Source organism: Hydra vulgaris, chromosome 15 (assembly GCF_038396675.1).
Source record: "Hydra vulgaris chromosome 15, alternate assembly HydraT2T_AEP".
In the NCBI taxonomy this organism is placed as follows: domain Eukaryota; kingdom Metazoa; phylum Cnidaria; class Hydrozoa; order Anthoathecata; family Hydridae; genus Hydra; species Hydra vulgaris.
In genome coordinates, this window is record NC_088934.1 from 6,317,501 (window position 1) to 6,337,088 (window position 19,588).

Genomic DNA, 19,588 nt, shown 5'->3' on the forward strand with positions numbered 1-19,588 from the left:
GAACCTACTGATGGTGAAACACATCGTTGAAGTAATCAAAAATTAGATAAGTGTTTTTACCAATTTATTATTGCTCTGTTCTTTTAGAACATTGAGCACTCTATTTGTAGAATACAGTAACATAATTTATAATTTATATATATATATATATATACATATCTATATATCTATACATATATATGTGGTAGAGGTGTAGTGGTAGAGCGCTTGCTTCATAAGTGAGAGGTTCCGAGTTCGATTCCCACCATGACCCTGGTAGTACCGCGCTCAACTTGTTTCTCCGCGCAGCGGCCTTGTTCATCAAGGCTCGTGTTTCGGAGTTATAAAGTTGAGAGAGGGTTATAAGCACAAGTAGCCTCTTCTTCTGTAGCGGCCTTCTCGGCCTTGGGGAGGTGAATTACAACAAAAAATATATATATAAATTGTTGCATTTGGGAGTAGGTAAAAAATGATTCTTTTGCCAACAAATACGTCACTTTTAATCACTTTTGACTTTCGTCCAACATTTCCGTATTGTCAGAAAGTTAAAACCATTAATTTAATTACAAATTAATTGTTTTTTAAAAAAGCCGCAAAAATGCAAATTCAATTGACCATAAACGTTTTTAAAAACATGCTGAATGTTTTTAAAAACATGCTGAATGTTTTTAAAAACATGCTGAATGTTTTTAAAAACATGCTGAATGTTTTAAAAAACATGCTGAATGTTTTTAAAAACATGCTGAATGTTTTTAAAAACATGCTGAATGTTTTTAAAAACATGCTGAATGTTTTTAAAAACATGCTGAATGTTTTTAAAAACATGCTGAATGTTTTTAAAAACATGCTGAATGTTTTTAAAAACATGCTGAATGTTTTTAAAAACATGCTGAATGTTTTTAAAAACATGCTGAATGTTTTTAAAAACATGCTGAATGTTTTTAAAAACATGCTGAATGTTTTTAAAAACATGCTGAATGTTTTTAAAAACATGCTGAATGTTTTTAAAAACATGCTGAATGTTTTTAAAAACATGCTGAATGTTTTTAAAAACATGCTGAATGTTTTTAAAAACATGCTGAATGTTTTTAAAAACATGCTGAATGTTTTTAAAAACATGCTGAATGTTTTTAAAAACATGCTGAATGTTTTTAAAAACATGCTGAATGTTTTTAAAAACATGCTGAATGTTTTTAAAAACATGCTGAATGTTTTTAATAACATGATGAATGTTTTTAAAAACATGATGAATGTTTTTAAAAACATGATGAATGTTTTTAAAAACATGATGAATGTTTTTAAAACATTCTGAATCTTCTTAATAATATAAGCAATGTTTTTATTTTTATTTTCATTACTGTAAATCATGCGCGGAGTGTTGCTACATCGACTATCTTATAGCCTGACTCGCAAGGGAGTGCTGTTACATCGACTGAGAGTTTGCTTGGGCCAGGCAGTCTATCAATTAAAAAAAAAAAATTCTGGTCTTGGATTTTTTTTTTTTTGTGTCAACAAAATACGGAAAAACTTTCTGACAACCAGTTAGGAATTTTATATATATATATATATACATATATATAAACATACACACACATATATATAAATTATGTATTACAAGTGTTTCTACTAATTTATATATATTTATATATATATATATATATATATATATATATATATATATATATATATATATATATACACACACATATGGGCTTATTGGTCTTTTATATTCTGTTAATAAACAAATTTTTATATAAATAAAAATTTTACTTTCGATTTTTATTTCTTTTACTATTTTTATTTTTGTTGAATAGAATGTTTTTTAAGTTCATTTAGCATATAAAGATAATTCAAAGAAATAAGTCATTAGAAATTGAACTTTCATTATTTTAGGACGCAAAATTGCTATTGATGCATCAATGAGTATTTATCAGTTTCTTATTGCAGTTCGATCTGAAGGAAACCAACTAACAAATGATTCTGGTGAAACTACAAGGTAACTTATTCAATATAAAAATTAAAAATTAGTTTTATATTAGTGATGAATAGTTTGGTTTTTTAAAATTTTCAGATTAATGTCAATTAGTATAGATGATTTTGAACACTTATAAAAACTTGGTGCCAGGCCACGCTATACTGATTTGTTTGGTTAATATCTAACTGCTCATAATTTGCTTATGGACTGATGTTTTAGCTGTGGTTTAAATATTTATTATTTTTTTTGGGAAACACATTTTAGGGTGCACAAATGTTGTTTATAAAAAAGTAAAGCATATCTTTACAATTATTTACTCATTGCAGTTGATGTTGTGTAGTGTACGTGTGTCGCTATTGTTTCCATTACAAATTAGCATTGTGTAATGTTGATTTGTAATGAAGATGACATTGTTGTTGGAATTGTTGTTTTTGGTAAGAGTTGAAGAAATTATTTATTAAAATTAATAATTAAAATTATTTTATTAGGCCCTCTTTTTTCTACCTTGATTATACTGGTGTAGTGGTAGAGGGTCCTCATAAGAGAGAAGTTTGGAGTTTGATCCACACCACGTCCCTGGTAGTACCGCACTCAACTTGTTTCTTTGTGTAGCAGCCTATTTTTGTTTGTTTTTCAATGTTATAGAATTAAGAGAGGGTTGTAACCACATCTAAAGTAGCCTCTTCGACTGTAGTGGCCTTCATGGCCTTCTAGTGCTTCCTATTGTTGTATAACCATGGCATTGCAAAACTTTGGTTTGTAAGTTGCAAAATGACATTAAGATTTATAAACAGTTTTGAATGCATTGAAAAGTATAAAAATGTTTCAGTTATCTTATTGTATCTTGTTATCTTATTGTATTCTTTATTGTTATCTTTTTGTATGTTATATTACTTAGGTAAACGATGTGTTTAGTACATGTTGTTATTAGATATAAAATAAAATCAGAAAAAGTGTTTTGAAGGGTTTTTTGAAATTAAAATTTTTGCTTTCATTATATATATCTAATGACAATCTGAACAAGTCATATTGTTTGTAAATTAGTTTGTGCACTGCTGTATTTTATTTAAAATTTCCGATCAAAAAGATATAAAGTTAAAAGTTTATTTTTTAAAAGTAATTTTAATGTTATTAAATAATTTAATATTTCTAGGCCTTTGTCATATTCAATTCAAGATTTTTTGTTTCAATAATTTTTAGTTGAAAGCTTTTATTATGTGTTAACAACATATAAGATAAAACAGAAACATTTGCATGGCTAACTTTTGTGAGTCTTTGAGTATATTAAGTAAATTTAATAGGTGAGTAACTGTAAGTTACTTTAGTAACTTAACTGGTTGTTTTGATTTGATTCAAAGGTAAAGTTACTGTAATGAACTTTCTATTCAGTAAATCAACTTATAACTTTAAAATATTATTGGCTATCACGCAGAGATTTTAGGTAATTTAAATTCAAGAGCGCTTTATGTTGAATAAAAACCTCCAGGCAAAAACATTACTTTTAAGAATGGCCAAAAAAAATACTAAATTAAAAAATGAAAATGAATAAACTGACAAAAAAAACAAACAAATTGCGAAAATATTTTTTTAAAGAAAAAGCTAATTACAAAGGTGTGAAAAGCAATCGCAATTCGCGATCACAATACACTTAAATCAAGCCCTGATTATTAAATTTTAATTTTCTCTCTCATATATATGTGCGTGTGTGTGTATTTTATATAAAATATATTTCGGTGGCACCATAATACCACTAAAGCTGTGGAAAAAGGATCTGGTATAGCTTCAGCATAAATATTATGGTAATATACTAAAACTAAAATATATTATGTCATTTGATATGTCAAAGTAGAAAAATGAACAATCTTTTACTTTTTAATATTAACTGAAAATGATTTTTTTTACTGTATTCACATTACCAAGAACACTACAGTCAAGGAGACAATTGCATCTTTTACAAAATAAAAAAACATCACTAAGTAAAAAAAAACTAAATGTTTGTTGATGGGAAACAAGTTATTAATAGAAAATATCCTTAATTTTAATTTCTTATCAATTTTTGAAAACGTTTTTAATTTTATTTTAATTTTTAAATTTTTTAAATTGTACAAACCTGTTTTAAATAGTAAAAGCAATTATTTAGTTTGTAACCCTCTTGCAATCCTGTAGTTTTGAAACAAGAGCCTTGACAGGTTGCAAAAAACACATTGATAAAAGCTTAATAAAAATTAGTTCACAAAAACATTAAAACAAAAAAGTTTAGTTAAGCCCGTGGTTTTTTCTCTTGTTATAAGTTTAACAAGTGTTGTTTTTTGCGCCGTGATGTCTAAATATACTCTTTGCATGAGCGCTTTGTGTCAGTATAGTAATTGTTTTCATTTTATAATGAGCTATTTGTGTCAATTATACTAAAAATTTTACTTTTTCAGTTTTTTCCAATATTATTGTTGACTTGAAGTATTTTTTTTCTTTTAGCCATCTTATGGGACTGTTCTATAGAACTATTAGAATGCTTGAAAATGGCATCAAACCTGTGTAAGCATTCAAAAATAAGTTTTATGTTTTTAATTATTTACAATATTTGTAACATATATATTATTTTAAATTTAATTTTAACATTTAATGTAGTATTTTTAACTATTTTTTTATATTTGTATAGTATTATGTTTTTTGTTATTATTTTTTATAATAGTCATTATTTTTATTCATTATCTTTTTCAGATATGTCTTTGATGGAAAGCCTCCTATGATGAAATCTGGAGAAGTATTTTCTAGTTTTTCTTCTTATTAAATAATAATTTTGTTAATGCAATATTAAAGAATTTTAAAACACATTCCCAGGAGCTTAGTACCTCCAGTAATCTATATATATATATATATATATATATATATATATCTGTCTCTCTCTCTCTCTCTCTCTCTCTCTCTCTCTCTCTCTCTCTCTCTATATATATATATATATATATATATATATATATATATATATATATATATATATATATATATATATATATATATATATATATATATATATATATATATATATATATATCTCTCTCTCTCTATATATATATATATATATATATATATATATATATATATATATATATATATATATATATATATATATATATATATATATATATATATATATATATATATATATATATATATCAATATCAGTGGTGTACACTGTATTTTTAGATGTTTGAGTTTTGACACTTACAGGCATTGTGCAAACTCCAAAATGTATATGTTTATGCTTATATCAGAAAAGAATGTTTTGCAAAGAATTAGGGTGATTGGAGCTTGGGAACAAAAAAACCCTAATTTTTGGGTCCCAGCCCTTAATGTGGGAGCAAAGAGTTTTAAAATATTTTCTTTACTATTTTTATCTAAATTTATATTCATCAACAAATTCATGCAATAATCTCTAATTTTTCAAAAACTATGACGATATAAAGTTTTAACCCTCCTCAATTTGAGGGGGCTGTAAAAATGGCATGGTCATAAAAACTGAACACTAAGAGATTATTGCATGAAACTTGAAATTTGTTGATGAATACGAGTTTAGATAAAAATAGTAAAGAAAATATTTTATAAACTCATTGCTCTCACGTTAAGGGCTGGGTGGTCCCAAAAGTTAGGGTTTTTTTGTTCTCAAGTCCAATCACCCCAATTCTTTGCAAAACATTCTTTTTTGATATAAGCATAAACATACAAAAGTTTGGAGTTCGCACAATGCCTGTAAGTGTCAAAACTCAAATGTCTAAAAATCCATTGTACACCACTGTGTGTGTATTTTTTGTTGTTGTTGTTGTTGTTATTTCACCTCCCCAAGGCCCAGAAGGCCACTACAGATGAGGAGGCTACTTAATTGTGGTTATAACCCTCTCTCAACTCTATAACTCTGAAACACGAACCTTGACGACCAAGGCTGCTGCGCGGAGAAACAAGTTGAGTGCGGTACTACTAGGGACGTGGTGGGGATCGAACTCCAAACCTCTCGCTTATGAAGCGAGCGCTCTACCACTACACCACTACTGCATATATATATATATATATATATATATATATATATATATATATATATATATATATATATATATATATATATATATAAGTACTGGCTAAATTATTATGATAATTGGCAAAAAAAAGCTTGTTTTTTTACACTTAAAACTGGTTTTTATTTTTCGTGTTCAATATATAAGCCCAAATTTAGCAAACATACATGTACTGTGTACAATTTAATCATTGGGCACATGTTTTCAGTATTTGGTTGCACCACCCTTGGCTTTTATAAGCGCTGTAGTTCTATTTGGCATACTTGCATAGTATTTGGAAATTAACTGTGTAATATCCAGGTTGTGAAACTATATATGATCAATGCGTTTGATTAGGTCATGTTTGTTAGTGGTGGTAACCTGGTTTACTCTGTCTATCAGATTGTGCCACATCCCATCAATTTGGTTTATATCAGGACTACTTGCCAGCCAAGGCATCACCTCCATACCAATATCAACAAAGTAATCTTTGATAATGTTTGCTGTATGGCAGGGTGCCCCATCTTGCATGTAAATGCAGTTCCCATCAGGAAACCAGTCCTCCAGTTGAAAAATCAGACAAGTTCTTATAACTTTTTTGTACTGTTTAGAATTTATCATGCCATCTACAATGTATAGACGTCCAGGTCCTTTGAAAGATATCATGCTCCAAACCATGACTTTAGTCAGATGTTTGACCTGCACCAGAGACAGTGAAAGAAATTCTTCTCCTGGTCTTCTTCTTACATAGCGGTAATTGTTGTCCAATATTTCCAGTGTTGATTCATCAGAGAAACACACCTTAAACACACACATACACATATACAGTGAATTACACAGACTACTGTTGTAGGCTGATTACACAGACTACTGTTGTACAGTTATTACAATTAATCTTTTCTAGTAATTTAAATTAAGTTTAATTTAATTTGTTTGTCGCTAATCAAATTTAAAAATTATTTTTCTTGACAGTGTGGAAGTAATCAAACATTTAGACAACTTACAATTTTCCAGTCCTCCACTGTCTACGTGGACAATTGTTTGGCCCATAGTAATCTTTTCTTTTTCATTGCAGTGGTCAATTTCGGTTTCTTTCTTAGTCGATATGCCCTCTAACCAGCTTCAATTCTTCTTCTTCGCAGTCCTGCAACTCATGTGAACACTTAAGTGTTCATTTCAACGATTAATCTGGGTGATGTCATTTTGTGGTTAGATTTAGAGAGTCTCACCAAAGCTCAATCATCTTGTTGCAAAGATATCCGCTTTCTTCCGCATTTTCCTTTATGTTTTGGAGTACCAGTTGAGCTATGCTGCATGTTTTTTTTTTGCTTGACACGATGCTTTGAGTCACCACACATTTTAAAGCTATCTGATATTGAGTAAGTTCTGTATTCTCCAAGAGAACGTTAATCTGACCCCTTTTATGGGGAGATAAGTCACTTTTTTTCCCCATTGCTACTAAAGTAAATAAATAATTAAACAATGGAGACAATGTTAATTTTGCACATGAAGTTATGGTCTGGACCTCAAAATTAATTAATTTTATTAGTTAAATTTTTTTTTGAACCAAAAAATGAATAATTCATAAATTTGCTACATGCTTCCATAAAGTTTAATTGCTACATTCTTTAAAATATTATTGTCTAAAGCTATGTTCTTGTAAAGCAATGCTTTCATAATAAATCATAACCCCTTTTGTAACAGAAAGCAAAAAATCAAGTACAAAACTTTTGTGCCAATGTCAAATCCTTCAAATTTCCCAGGCTGTTTATATATATGAATATATATGTATATATATGCACTTTAGATTTTTTATTTAATAGTTTAACTCTTTAGCTTGCAAAACGAACTGAAAGAAGGGAAGAAGCTCAAAAGTTATTAGATCAAGCTACTGAACAAGGTAGTGTGCTTTTAGTAACTGTTTTTATCAGGACTTTTTATGATTTTTCCATTTGTTTTTTTTTTCAGTCACACATGAATAAGTTTTTAAGTAAACTAGGTACAAAAAAGAAATTCAACTCTAAAACTTTTAAAAACAATTTCTTTGTTGACTAAAAATAACTTGGTTACTAAATAATTAACAAAAACTTAATTAAAAAATTTTTTTTAAATTTTCCAAGTTGCCCATTTTGGACATGTTTTAATTATTAGATTTTTTATATCTTCTATTAAAATAAAATTAAAATGATACAAAATTATCAAAACTATATATTTGCAGTTAAAGCTTATTATTTAGGGTTTCATTTCAATTCAATCATACACTTTAAATTGTATTAAGAATCTAATATTATTCAGTGCATGTGATGAATAAAATTGTCCAGTGTTATACTTCGCGCTTGTAATACTGAAACACGTTATTAACAAGCGCGATTATCCTCGCTCAACATCAAGTCTTTGAGAGCAATATTTAGAGTTGGATGTTGGTTGCCATGGAGCCATCCATAAATTTCGTACGCAAGTATGAAAAGGGGGTCACTCAAAAGCATACCAGATGATTTTTTGTTTGAATTTTTTTCATCTGAAGTCTAGGAAATCAGACAAAAAAGCTTTGGTTTTTTAGTTAGTGCATATGTCTATCTGCTTGAAATAATATGTTAGTGCAGCTTTGATATTAAATAAAAACAATGAAATATCACCATTTACTAAAAGTTGGCTATATAACTTTGTTTCCTATTGGATTTGAATTAACATGCTTAATTGTGGACAACTGAAACGTTTTTAATTTAATTTAAAATAAATAATAGTCAAAAATAATAATAAAAAGAATAAGAATATTTCTTTTATTTACAAAAGATGTGTGAAAAATCTTTTATAAAATCTTGTAGATTAAAACTTTTGATTTTTTAAAATTCAATAAAGTTTTAATTTTTTAATTTAAATTTTCTATTCGCATTGGGACAAAATGTTTTGAATATAGAAAACATTCCATTTTATCTGTTAGCAGTAATGACTTCATAACTTTTCATTCATTGTTTATACAAAACAGAAAACTGCATTCTAATTTATATTGAACGCGCCATTTAATTATTATCAAGTGAATAATACTTTATATACTTGATTATATACTTAATAAATATATAATAGACTTATACTAATATAACATATATTAGTGTAAGTATATATATACTTATATAAATATAATATATAAATAACTTATATACTGACTTATATTTTGTGAAATGCGTTTGTGAAACCAGTGGCGTTACATTTTACTTTTTTTGTTTGTGACCACGCTTCAAAAAGTTTCTATTCGAAAGTTATATTACAAATATATTTGTTTTTGTATTATTTATTGAAACTTTTTTTTTATTATTTTTAATTGTGTTTAGCTTAAACTTTTTTAATAAATAGATACCAGTGAAATATTTAGTTTTATATTAACTTATATTTGACAAAAAATATTTGATATTTCAACGTCTTTATGTTTTTGAATTTTAAATATGATAGTCATTAATTAATAGAATGGGATCAAACCTGTATGAAATCGAAGGTTTAAGTGAAGTTTTAGTTTGATAAACTTTTTACGCTAGACATTTATTTATATGATATTTATAAATATTACGCTAGATATTTAGAAATATCACGCTAGATATTTATAATTTTTGTATAATATAATTTTTCAACATTTATGTTTGTAATTTTCATAGAAGTGTTGCATTTCATTGAAGTTTTAATATTTTATTACATGGACTTTAATGCAATTCAAATTAAAAGTTCTAGTTAAGTGAAGTTTTTTTGTCAAAAAACTATATAAGTTAGCAAATAGTTCAACTCAACCAGGGTACGATTAAGCAGATAATATGATAAAGTTCAACTGGAATTTAAAAAAAAAACATGTTGGATTTAGCTTTCAAATAAAAGAAATAAATCATTTTTAATTAGAATTTATATGCATAAATTAAAAATAAAATACGCATAAACTATGTGTGGCGTACTTTGTTACTAATATAACTTCAATATTAACAATATATAAACTTCAAAATGTATTTTTAGCTGCTTCAACATTTGATTAGTTTTAATTCGTACACAAATATGGTATTAGAAATTTTTCTTTAAACAATTTTGAAGTGACAACAGATCTGTAATATGTAATATAAATCCGATCGATCAGTACTACTAAAGATCATTACAATTGGGTTTGTTTTATTGGAAAACTTTGGCCAAATAGTCACACAAAAGCAGTGAATGCCTGAGTGAAAAATGAAGAACATTAAGAATAAAGGAAAATCATTTTTTGAACAAAGCATATTTTGACAGTTTTTTTTTTTCATCGTCATCGCTTCCAACAAGGCTGCAAGCAACTACTATTAGAGTTGGAAGTTACTGGAAGAGAAAAGTTAAAGTTTATAGAGCAAGATAACGATTGACAGATGACTTAAAAGATTGCAAATTATATGAATCAGGAAAGCAAGATGAAGCAAGCGAATTCCAAAGAACTGATGTTCAAGGGAAAAACTGGACAAATAAGATTTATTTTATATTTATTTTATATTATTTTGGATCACTTAAGAACACTCACAGTAAAACAATGAGACTTAATTGAATGACGAGTAAAACAAGAATGAATTTTAGTAGACGGCATAAGAGACGCAAGTTCTTTAGACCAGCACTCATTATGTGACAATAGTTGAAGGTTGGCTGCAAGGGCATGTCCAACTATGTTTACTATGCATTGTCTAAAAGAGAAAGTGCGTCATTCAAAAATCTGCTCTAGATATGGCAACAGTAATCCATACAAGGACAGATTAGACATTTATAGTGATAAAGAATAGAATCCAGAGTAAGAAAGTGTTGAGGATGATAAAGAAATGCAACCTTTGCAGATGCTAATTTTGCAATGGATTTGATATATGGTTTTCAATAAATATCGGAAGTAAGAGTTAATCCTAGAAGATGAAGGGGAGATGACTCATCGAGTACATCACCGTTCATAAATATAGGAAGATCTAAATTATTGCATTAACGATTGACTGAAAAAATTTTTTATCTGAATTAAAGTTCACCAGCCAGTGTGAGCCCCATGCTATAGCAGAAGTGAGATCCTTTTCAAGCTCAAATGCCCGCTTCAAATGATCAGAGAGTTTTGGCTTTTTATCAAGACAAGAATAAATGGTAGTATCATAGCGATCAATGCCACCCTAGACGTGAAAATATCTGAAAGATTGTTAATGTAAATTAAAAAAAATATAGGGCCAAGTATAGAATCTTAAGGAACCCCTGATGTTACAGGGTATGAAGAAGAGTGCTGTCCATCAATGACAACTTTTATACTACGATTGGAATGGATGGAATTAATTATCTTAAAGATAGTACCTGATACATCTTAAGAAGAAAGCTTATGGAGAAGACCAACATGCCAAACTTTATCAAAAGCTTTAGAAACGTTAAGGGCAATAACCTTAACCTCTCTGCCACTATCTAATGTACGATAAAACCTATCGGTTATTACTGTTAGCAAATTGGCTGTAGAACGAAATCCATCTTGATGATCAGAAAGTACGTTATTAGATTCAAGATGAGTGATTAAGTGTTGTCAAAACAAAACTAAAGATTAAAAATTACAATGGTATAAGGCATAATATAAAAATGATATGAGGGGCAGGAAAATGTATTATTTAGAAGTAAAGTTTTCTCTATGTTCCAAATTAGCATAATTTTGAGATCATAACAAATAACATGGTAAAACATACATCAACATATAAAATTGTCAAAAATTTAAAAAAGTTGCTCTAGCTAGTAGTAACAATCTGTCTTGTCAGCTTACTGAATAAGTAAGCTAACAGGACGTGTTTATTTGTTCTCGAAATAACAAATAGCTGAGTAATTTATAGGAAATTTTATATTCAAAAAGTTGCTAAGTTTTTTAAACATGAATTTAGAATGTTTTTATATTTCTATTTATTCAAACTTTTGATTTTTGTTTTTTAAAGTATCTTGTAAACAAATTTTGGCTCAAAATTTGTAAAATAAACATGATAAGACACTCTTTTTTTGTGTTCAATCACTTTATCAATTTGTTTTCTAATCAAGTCATTTTTTTAATTAAAGAAATTTTTTTGAATGGTGTTCTATGCTTTTTTCTAAGCTTTTTTCTAAGCTTTCTTTCATAAGCTAAAAAAATTGCAATCAAAACAATTGTTTTCAGAAACTAAATACTCATGAATGATGAAGGTAAACATAATACAACATACTAAATAATGACAAAGGTAACTTACATACTAACAAAGTTGCATAAAATTAACTTGAAAACTTATTTTAATATTTTAAAAAAAAAAAGTTTTAAAGTTAATTTTATGCAACTTTGTATTGCTTCAAAGTTAATAATTTATTGACTTTGAAACAATACTTAATACTATTTATAAAAATTAATAGTGATGTGCCATTGGCAAAGGCCGATTGGTGCTATAATAATAGGGTTAAATGTATATATATAAAGGTAATATCTTAATATTATGTATGCAATTTGCATATATAAGGTGTGCCTATGCACCAGTTTGGTTTGGCTTATTAGCCAATGACAATGCTTCGACCAATGATGATGCATCGGCCAATAACGATTAATCAACTGATGCCATCGGCTGATTAATCGGCCAATGGTTAAGCCAATTAATTGGTTGCTGGTTACCAATAGCATAGGCTAGTAGGTCGAATCACTTCTGATAAATAGGTACATGTTAAATATGTAATTTAAATCTTTAATATTATTATAATACCCTTAAATAAATACATCAAACCTATTATTAGCCACAATCGGTATTTGTCATTGGTACATCACTAAAAATTAATACTATTAAAAAGTTTTAAAACATTACCCTACAACAGAAAGAAAACTTCTGACTAATCTAATTAAACTCTTACATGATTTTTTTTTATTTTTTGCTTAAGTTTACCTCCCTAAGTTAAGCTTACCTCCCTAAGTTTCCTAGGTCCCCGGTGGCCTTCTGAGATCCCACTATAGAGCAACGTTTTGAGTGTCGTACTTCCAAGATTTACATCTTTACAACTACCTGATGGTGAGCCAAGTGTTCTACATCGAGTCAAATACACTTAGTAATTACAAGTTTAAATATTTTGTTAACAGCAAAATTTAGGATAATACACAGACTCTAAGTTCTCTATGACCGCTTAGAATTTTGCAAATGCCATTTCTTTGCTTTATAACATTGACAAATACTTTTATGCAGTAGTAGTGTAGTTGTAGGGCGCTCACTTCATAAGCAAGAAGATCCGAGTCTGATCCCTACCACGTGCCTGGTAGTACCATGCTTAACTTGTTTCTCTGTCAATCAGCCTTGTTTGTCAAGGTTTGTATACTCCAAAATACAGTTATAGAGTTAAGAGGTTGTAACCAGAACTAAAGTAGCTTCCTCCTCTGTAGTGGCCTTTTCAACCTTAGGGAGGTGAACTAACATTATGTGTATATATATATATATATATATATATATATATATATATATATATATATATATATATATATATATATATACTATTTGCTTTTTAATTCTGCAATAAATAAAAAAAGGTTGCAAGAAACTAAATTTAAATTAAACTGCTAATATATTGAAAATAGAACTAAATTTAAAAAGTATTTTCAACTCTTACACTTTTTGCTTCTTTTTTATTTTTGTCAAAGTCTTGATTTTCTAATTGCATTGGAAATTGGTGAGTTACTCCTGATATGTCTACAAATGCTTGTAACATCTTTACTACTATATATATATATATATATATATATATATATATATATATATATATATATATATATATATATATATATATATATATATATATATATATATATATATATATATATATATAATATATATATATATATACATATAACCCTCAATCATACCCTAGTAAAAATCAAGCTCTCTAATCAGTTACTAATCTCCAGATTTGAGACCAGCACCAACTTCTATTTTTAAACTTTGTTTTTTGAAAAGATTTTTTTATGCATTGAAAAACAAAACATCTATTTAAAATAAAATTAATATAATAATAATCCCTAAATTACCAAAAGAAAATTTAACAAGAATGAGTTTCCCAAGTAGTTTTAAAATTCAACAAGTGATGTTATTATGATAAAAGATGTAATAAATAATGCATATTTTACAAGATTCTATGTAAAATGCATACTAGTGCAAAAAAATATTTTTTGTTCTGATTTGTGTAAGACACACAATCAAACTAAATAATAATTTACAAAACCACATTTCTGCTTGATTCATGAGAAATTCAAAAGTTAGTTTACCCCATAAAAAAACAAACACGCTATATCTATAAGTTGCACGAATTTTATGTATTTACAGAGGCAAATAAACCTGCCGTTATTTGCGTTAAATATCTGGTTGTTTGTCCGAAAGATTACACTATCTATTGTAAGGGTCTCATCAAAATTGGCGGAGGAGTAGCTATTTATTGTAGAAATGACATTAAATCGGAGCAAGTACAAATAACTCAAACTGACATGGATATCAACATCATCTGTATAGACTTAAACTTTAGATCCCGTAACCTCCGTTTAATTACATGCTACAGCCCACCTTCTTACACCCCAGTCGATGTGGTCTATATTGAACTTATGACTTCATTTATATATAATCTATGCCACTCTATCTCTATTATTGTCGGCGATTTTAATTTTTCTAAAATGGGCTGGATTAATTACGTATCACCAAATGAAAAGTGCTATAGCCTTTTTTTAAATTTAGTCAACAGTCTTGGTTTGCACCAATTTGTACAGGAACCTACTTGTGAAAACAATATTCTTGACCTTGTACTTTCAAATGTCTCCTTTCTTAGTCTTATTTTAGTTGAATGTCCTTTCAGCACAAGTGACCATAATACAGTCCACTTCTCTATTAATATAAATAATTTCAATCAGTCAAAAAAAAATACTGAATCCTTCTATGACTTCATTAATGCTAACATTGATGGCTTTCAATCTTATTTATCCAATATAAATTGGGATTTCGAGTTTTCCTTTGTTTTCACAGTTGAGAATTATTGGAACGTTTTTTCCAATCATCTTTGCAATGGTATTTACCAATTTGTTCCAATTAGAAAGATTCATCTGTACAAAAAAAGAAATCGCTACCCAAGGTTTATCAGGAAAATGTTAAATCGTAAAGCATTCTTATGGAAGAGATGGTCAAATACTAAAGACATTACTCACAAAAAGGCATATAACAAATACTCTAGTAAATGTACAGAAACAATACATATTTACCAAATAAGAGTTGAGCTTCAACTAGTAAATGAAAGCAATATCATCAAATTTTTTGATTATGTTAATCAAAAACTTAATAATTCTAAAAACAGTTATCCTTTTAAAGACAAAAACAATAATAACAAAATAACTAGAAGTAACGAAGAAATCGCTGATGTGTTTAACAAAGACTTTGGCATTGTCTTTATGAATGATAACAATTATTCTCCATTTACTAATAGTTATGTTAATGATTCAATAGGTATTGAAACAGTAAAATTTCCACCAGAAGCAGTGTATAAATCTTTAAACTGAAATTAAAGCTAGCATATTGTACGATCCTGATGGCATACCTAACATACTTCTGAAAAAGTTAGCTCATTTATTGTGTATTCCGCTTTCCTTTATATTTGATGCCAGTTTGAAGTCTAGTTCTTTACCTAATCAACGGTGCCATGCTTTTGTCTCTCCAATTTTTATAAAAGGAGCTACTGCGAATCCAAATAATTATAGACCCATCTCATTGACATGCACTTGTTGTTGCGTCATGGAAAGAATGATCAATGTGCATGTTATAGAGTACCTAACTCAACGTAGCCTAATAACTCATAATCAACATAGTTACCTGAACAATTACTCCACTTGTACAAATCTATTAGAATCTGCAAATGATTGGAACACCGCACTTGATAACCACCAAATATTGGATGTTGTATATATTGATTTCAAAAAAGCGTTTGACTCTTGTATCGTATAACCAAAAAGCGTTCGAAACTTGCATCGTATAACATGAGAGGTAATCTTCTAAATTGGATTTCCGCATTTCTTACCAATAGATATCAACAAGTTAAGGTCGGTAGTTCTCTATCAAACTCAATACATATTGTTAGTAGAGTACCACAGTGTAGTGTGTTAGGTCCTACATTGTTTCTATTATATATTAATGATTTAACTGCTATAACTAATAATCTGGATTGTCGTAAAGACTTTATGCATATGATATAAAGTTATATAGTTCATATGGTTCACATGGATCTAAGCCAGGATTTAGTTGTTGCTCTAAATAGACTCGTAATATGGGCAGATATGTGGCAACTAAAAATTGCTAATAGTAAGTGTTTTTCACTTAGAATAGCATCTCCCTCATTATGCAAAGGTATAAAGGTTAACTATAAACTAGGTGAGTGTACTTTAGCTTGGTCCTTCAACCCAAATGATCTAGGAGTTACAATGGACTGTAACCTTAATTATAAAAAACACATTTCTAATGTCATCCATCAAGCTAATTCTAGAGCATACATAATCTTGAAATGTTTTAAAAGTCGCTACACTTGTATCCTAGTTAGAGCTTTCACTACCTATATACAACCAATTTTAGAATATTGTTCTCCATTTTGGTCGCCACACCAAATTGGATTGATTAAACAGTTGAAAGTGTCCAACAAAAATTTACTAAGAAAATTAGGAACCTTAGAAATTTGTCCTATTATAATAGACTACAGTAGCTTGGTTTGGAATCACTTGTAGTTCGGCACCTTGAAATTGACTTAGTGACATGTGGAACAATATGACCTCGGATGCCGTGAATACCAAAAATATTTTATCATTTAAAAATAAGATTAACTCTTTTGACAAATATTTATTCAAAAAGGAACAACTATTTGTTTCTTTATAATTTTGTTTCTTTATAATATTTGTAATTTTATAATTTTATTATTGTTTTGTAGTGGTGCATATTTTTTTTTTGAATTTATTTATGGGCATGCTGTTGGTGTCCATCTTTGTATCCTTTAGAACATGTATTTGATGTTTCTAATAAATATCTATCTATCTATAATAATAGCAAACAACTTTTTTTATTTTAGCATTAATTTTTGAGTCTTTTTTTTCTTTGAAGGTGATCAAGAAAATATTGATAAATTTTCTAGAAGATTGGTAATATTTTTTTGTAGTTATGTATTTATTGCATTTTTTCAAATTTTTTAAATTTATTGTTTTTTTAAACTTTCTTTTTTAAAGTATTTGTATCACTTTGTATAATATTTGTAAAAATAGATGTAAGAAAAGTATGTAATTTAGAAAAAAATTTATATTGGTATGAATTTCTATTCAACTTTTATTAAAATAAAAGTTACTTTGTAAAGGTTTTAATTTGTATAAGTTTGATAGATGCACACATTGATCTCTAGAGCAATTTTTTTCATAAATTACTGTCCTGATAATCTTCTGTAAAATTCTTTGCGAATATTTGATATGTTGATTAGGGTGTCCTAAAAAAGTATTTTTTTTGGAGAAAAGAGATGTGCGCTATCTAGAACTTGGTTACTAGGTATATTATGACCAAATATATTAGAATTTTCAAATTTAAACAGTTGTAAGTGCTTGGTGTAAAACTTCAGGTTTTTGAAATTTTTTGATTTTTTTCTATTTTTACGATAAAACTTGTAAATATTAGAAAAAAAGTTATGTTAAACATTTATTATAATAAAATTTATGCGAAATATATGTTGCATATGTTGAAGAATTTTGGAAAGAAATGTTGAGCAAATATCACAAGCACTTCAAATTTGATTTAGCTGGGTTATAGTCAGATATGTATTCAACGTTTTTCTGTGGTTTTTTTGCAACCAACAAGACATTCTGGTTCATATCTTCATTTTAGTATGACTTAATAAAGTCTTGGATTAGTTTTATATTTCTTTCTGCACAATCATTGGTGAATTCCATATTTTTAACAAAAAATTTAAAGTTGTCTAAAACAGTGAAGTCCTCTTGTGCAGCTAACTCAACCTGGTCATGGGAAACCTGGGCTAGGCAAAACAAAACCAGCTCTGATCACCAACTAAATTTGATAGTGTTGTAGACAGTGTGATTACAGGCATTTTAGGTTTACTTTTCAGGAACTTTTCAGGAACTGGAAACTGTAAGAGTTTTTGGAGTATATTCTTCTCGTCTTTTTCAACATCATCCACTAAAGCCATTGCAACAAGCTGCTGATTTAAATACCAGGTATGATTTTGTATGCTTTTCGGTATTGATTGAGAAAACTCAGGATATTCTTTACTTGCAGTCATCAAATGTTTAATATATACTTCAATAATATGGCGACGACACATGCACCAGACAAGACTTGTATTATAGATAGTTGATAGGATTGTAACTGCTCCCACAAATTTTCCAGTATTGGATGTAGTTGTGTCGCAGCAAACCCCAATGATATTGTTGGCAATATCATAGTATTCCAAGAGAATGAGGATTAAATGCGCCTGCTCGGACCCAGTTAAATTTTCTGCCTGTACTATGCCAAGCAAAAAATCATCTCTAAGTTCCAAAACTGGACTGGTTACACTAACTGCAATTCTCTCACAGGTAACTGTCAGATCATTTTCTTCTTCCAGCTGTCTAACCAGTTTCCCATCAAAATGGACTATGAGTTTTTTTCCTTTTGAAATATCAACAAGATCCTGTCGTAGTGTCTAAATTCATTAAATTGTACATTTAAAATAAAAAAGATAATAAAACAAATAAACTTAATCACTTTTGTGAATAATAGTTACTAAGATTTTCAATAATTCTGTATCTTTTTCTGTGTAGAGTAAATCTTGATAAATTAATCTCATGCAAGTCAACACCTGCTTTATTGCAGAAGCAGAAATTATAGCAGCCTGAGGCCTAACACAGATTCTATACCAAACATTAACAGCAGAAGTAGCTTCAATTAGTTTATCAGGTGTTAATTCTAAAATTATTTTCAATTTTTTTGATTTGGATACATCAAGTTCAGAATCATCACTTTTTTCACATAAAATGGAACTTTCAAATGGGCTAACATCTTCAAATTCAATATGTCCATCCAAAGCTTTGTCTGTGCTTTCCTTGTCTGTTTGCTTCTGTAACCAGTCAAATGTTTCTGCAGTCCTTTTTTTCTCTTTTTAAAAATGTTTTTCTGATCATTCAACTACTTAATTCTTTCAAATTTTTATGGAAAAAATTTTTATGGAAAAAGGGGAACTATAAAGCATTAAATTTGTATTTCAATAACATTAACTGGGTACAAGAATTTGAAGGACTTGGTGTTAATGAATGTTGAAAAATGGCTTAGAAAATATGAAATAGGGTGTGAAAAATATATGATATGAAAAAAGGTGTGAAACACTGAATTTAGATAAAAATTCTTTAAGAAGATTTAGGCAAAAATCTTTTAAAAAAATGTCCTGATCTATATTTTAGTATTTCTACAACTCAGAAACATTTGAGTAATTTAAACATGTTCAAATCAGTAGTTCCAGATAATGTTCACTCAAAAGTTTTAAGTGAATGTACAGAAACTTTGTTGAGTTGTTTAGCATTAATATTTCAAAAATCTTTTAGTACAGGAAT

General features: G+C 28.3%; 1 protein-coding gene across 1 annotated transcript in view; it reads left to right on the forward strand.

Moving 5' to 3' along the window:
* Window positions 1-19,588, forward strand: part of LOC136092274 (flap endonuclease 1-like) — a 65,317-nt gene that overhangs the window by 10,037 nt on the left and 35,692 nt on the right. The window contains exons 2-6 of the mRNA XM_065820110.1: window positions 1,873-1,975; window positions 4,427-4,486; window positions 4,673-4,715; window positions 7,834-7,897; window positions 17,106-17,143. Of these exons, the coding sequence (XP_065676182.1) occupies window positions 1,873-1,975; window positions 4,427-4,486; window positions 4,673-4,715; window positions 7,834-7,897; window positions 17,106-17,143 (308 nt within the window). The remainder of the gene's footprint in view (window positions 1-1,872; window positions 1,976-4,426; window positions 4,487-4,672; window positions 4,716-7,833; window positions 7,898-17,105; window positions 17,144-19,588) is intronic.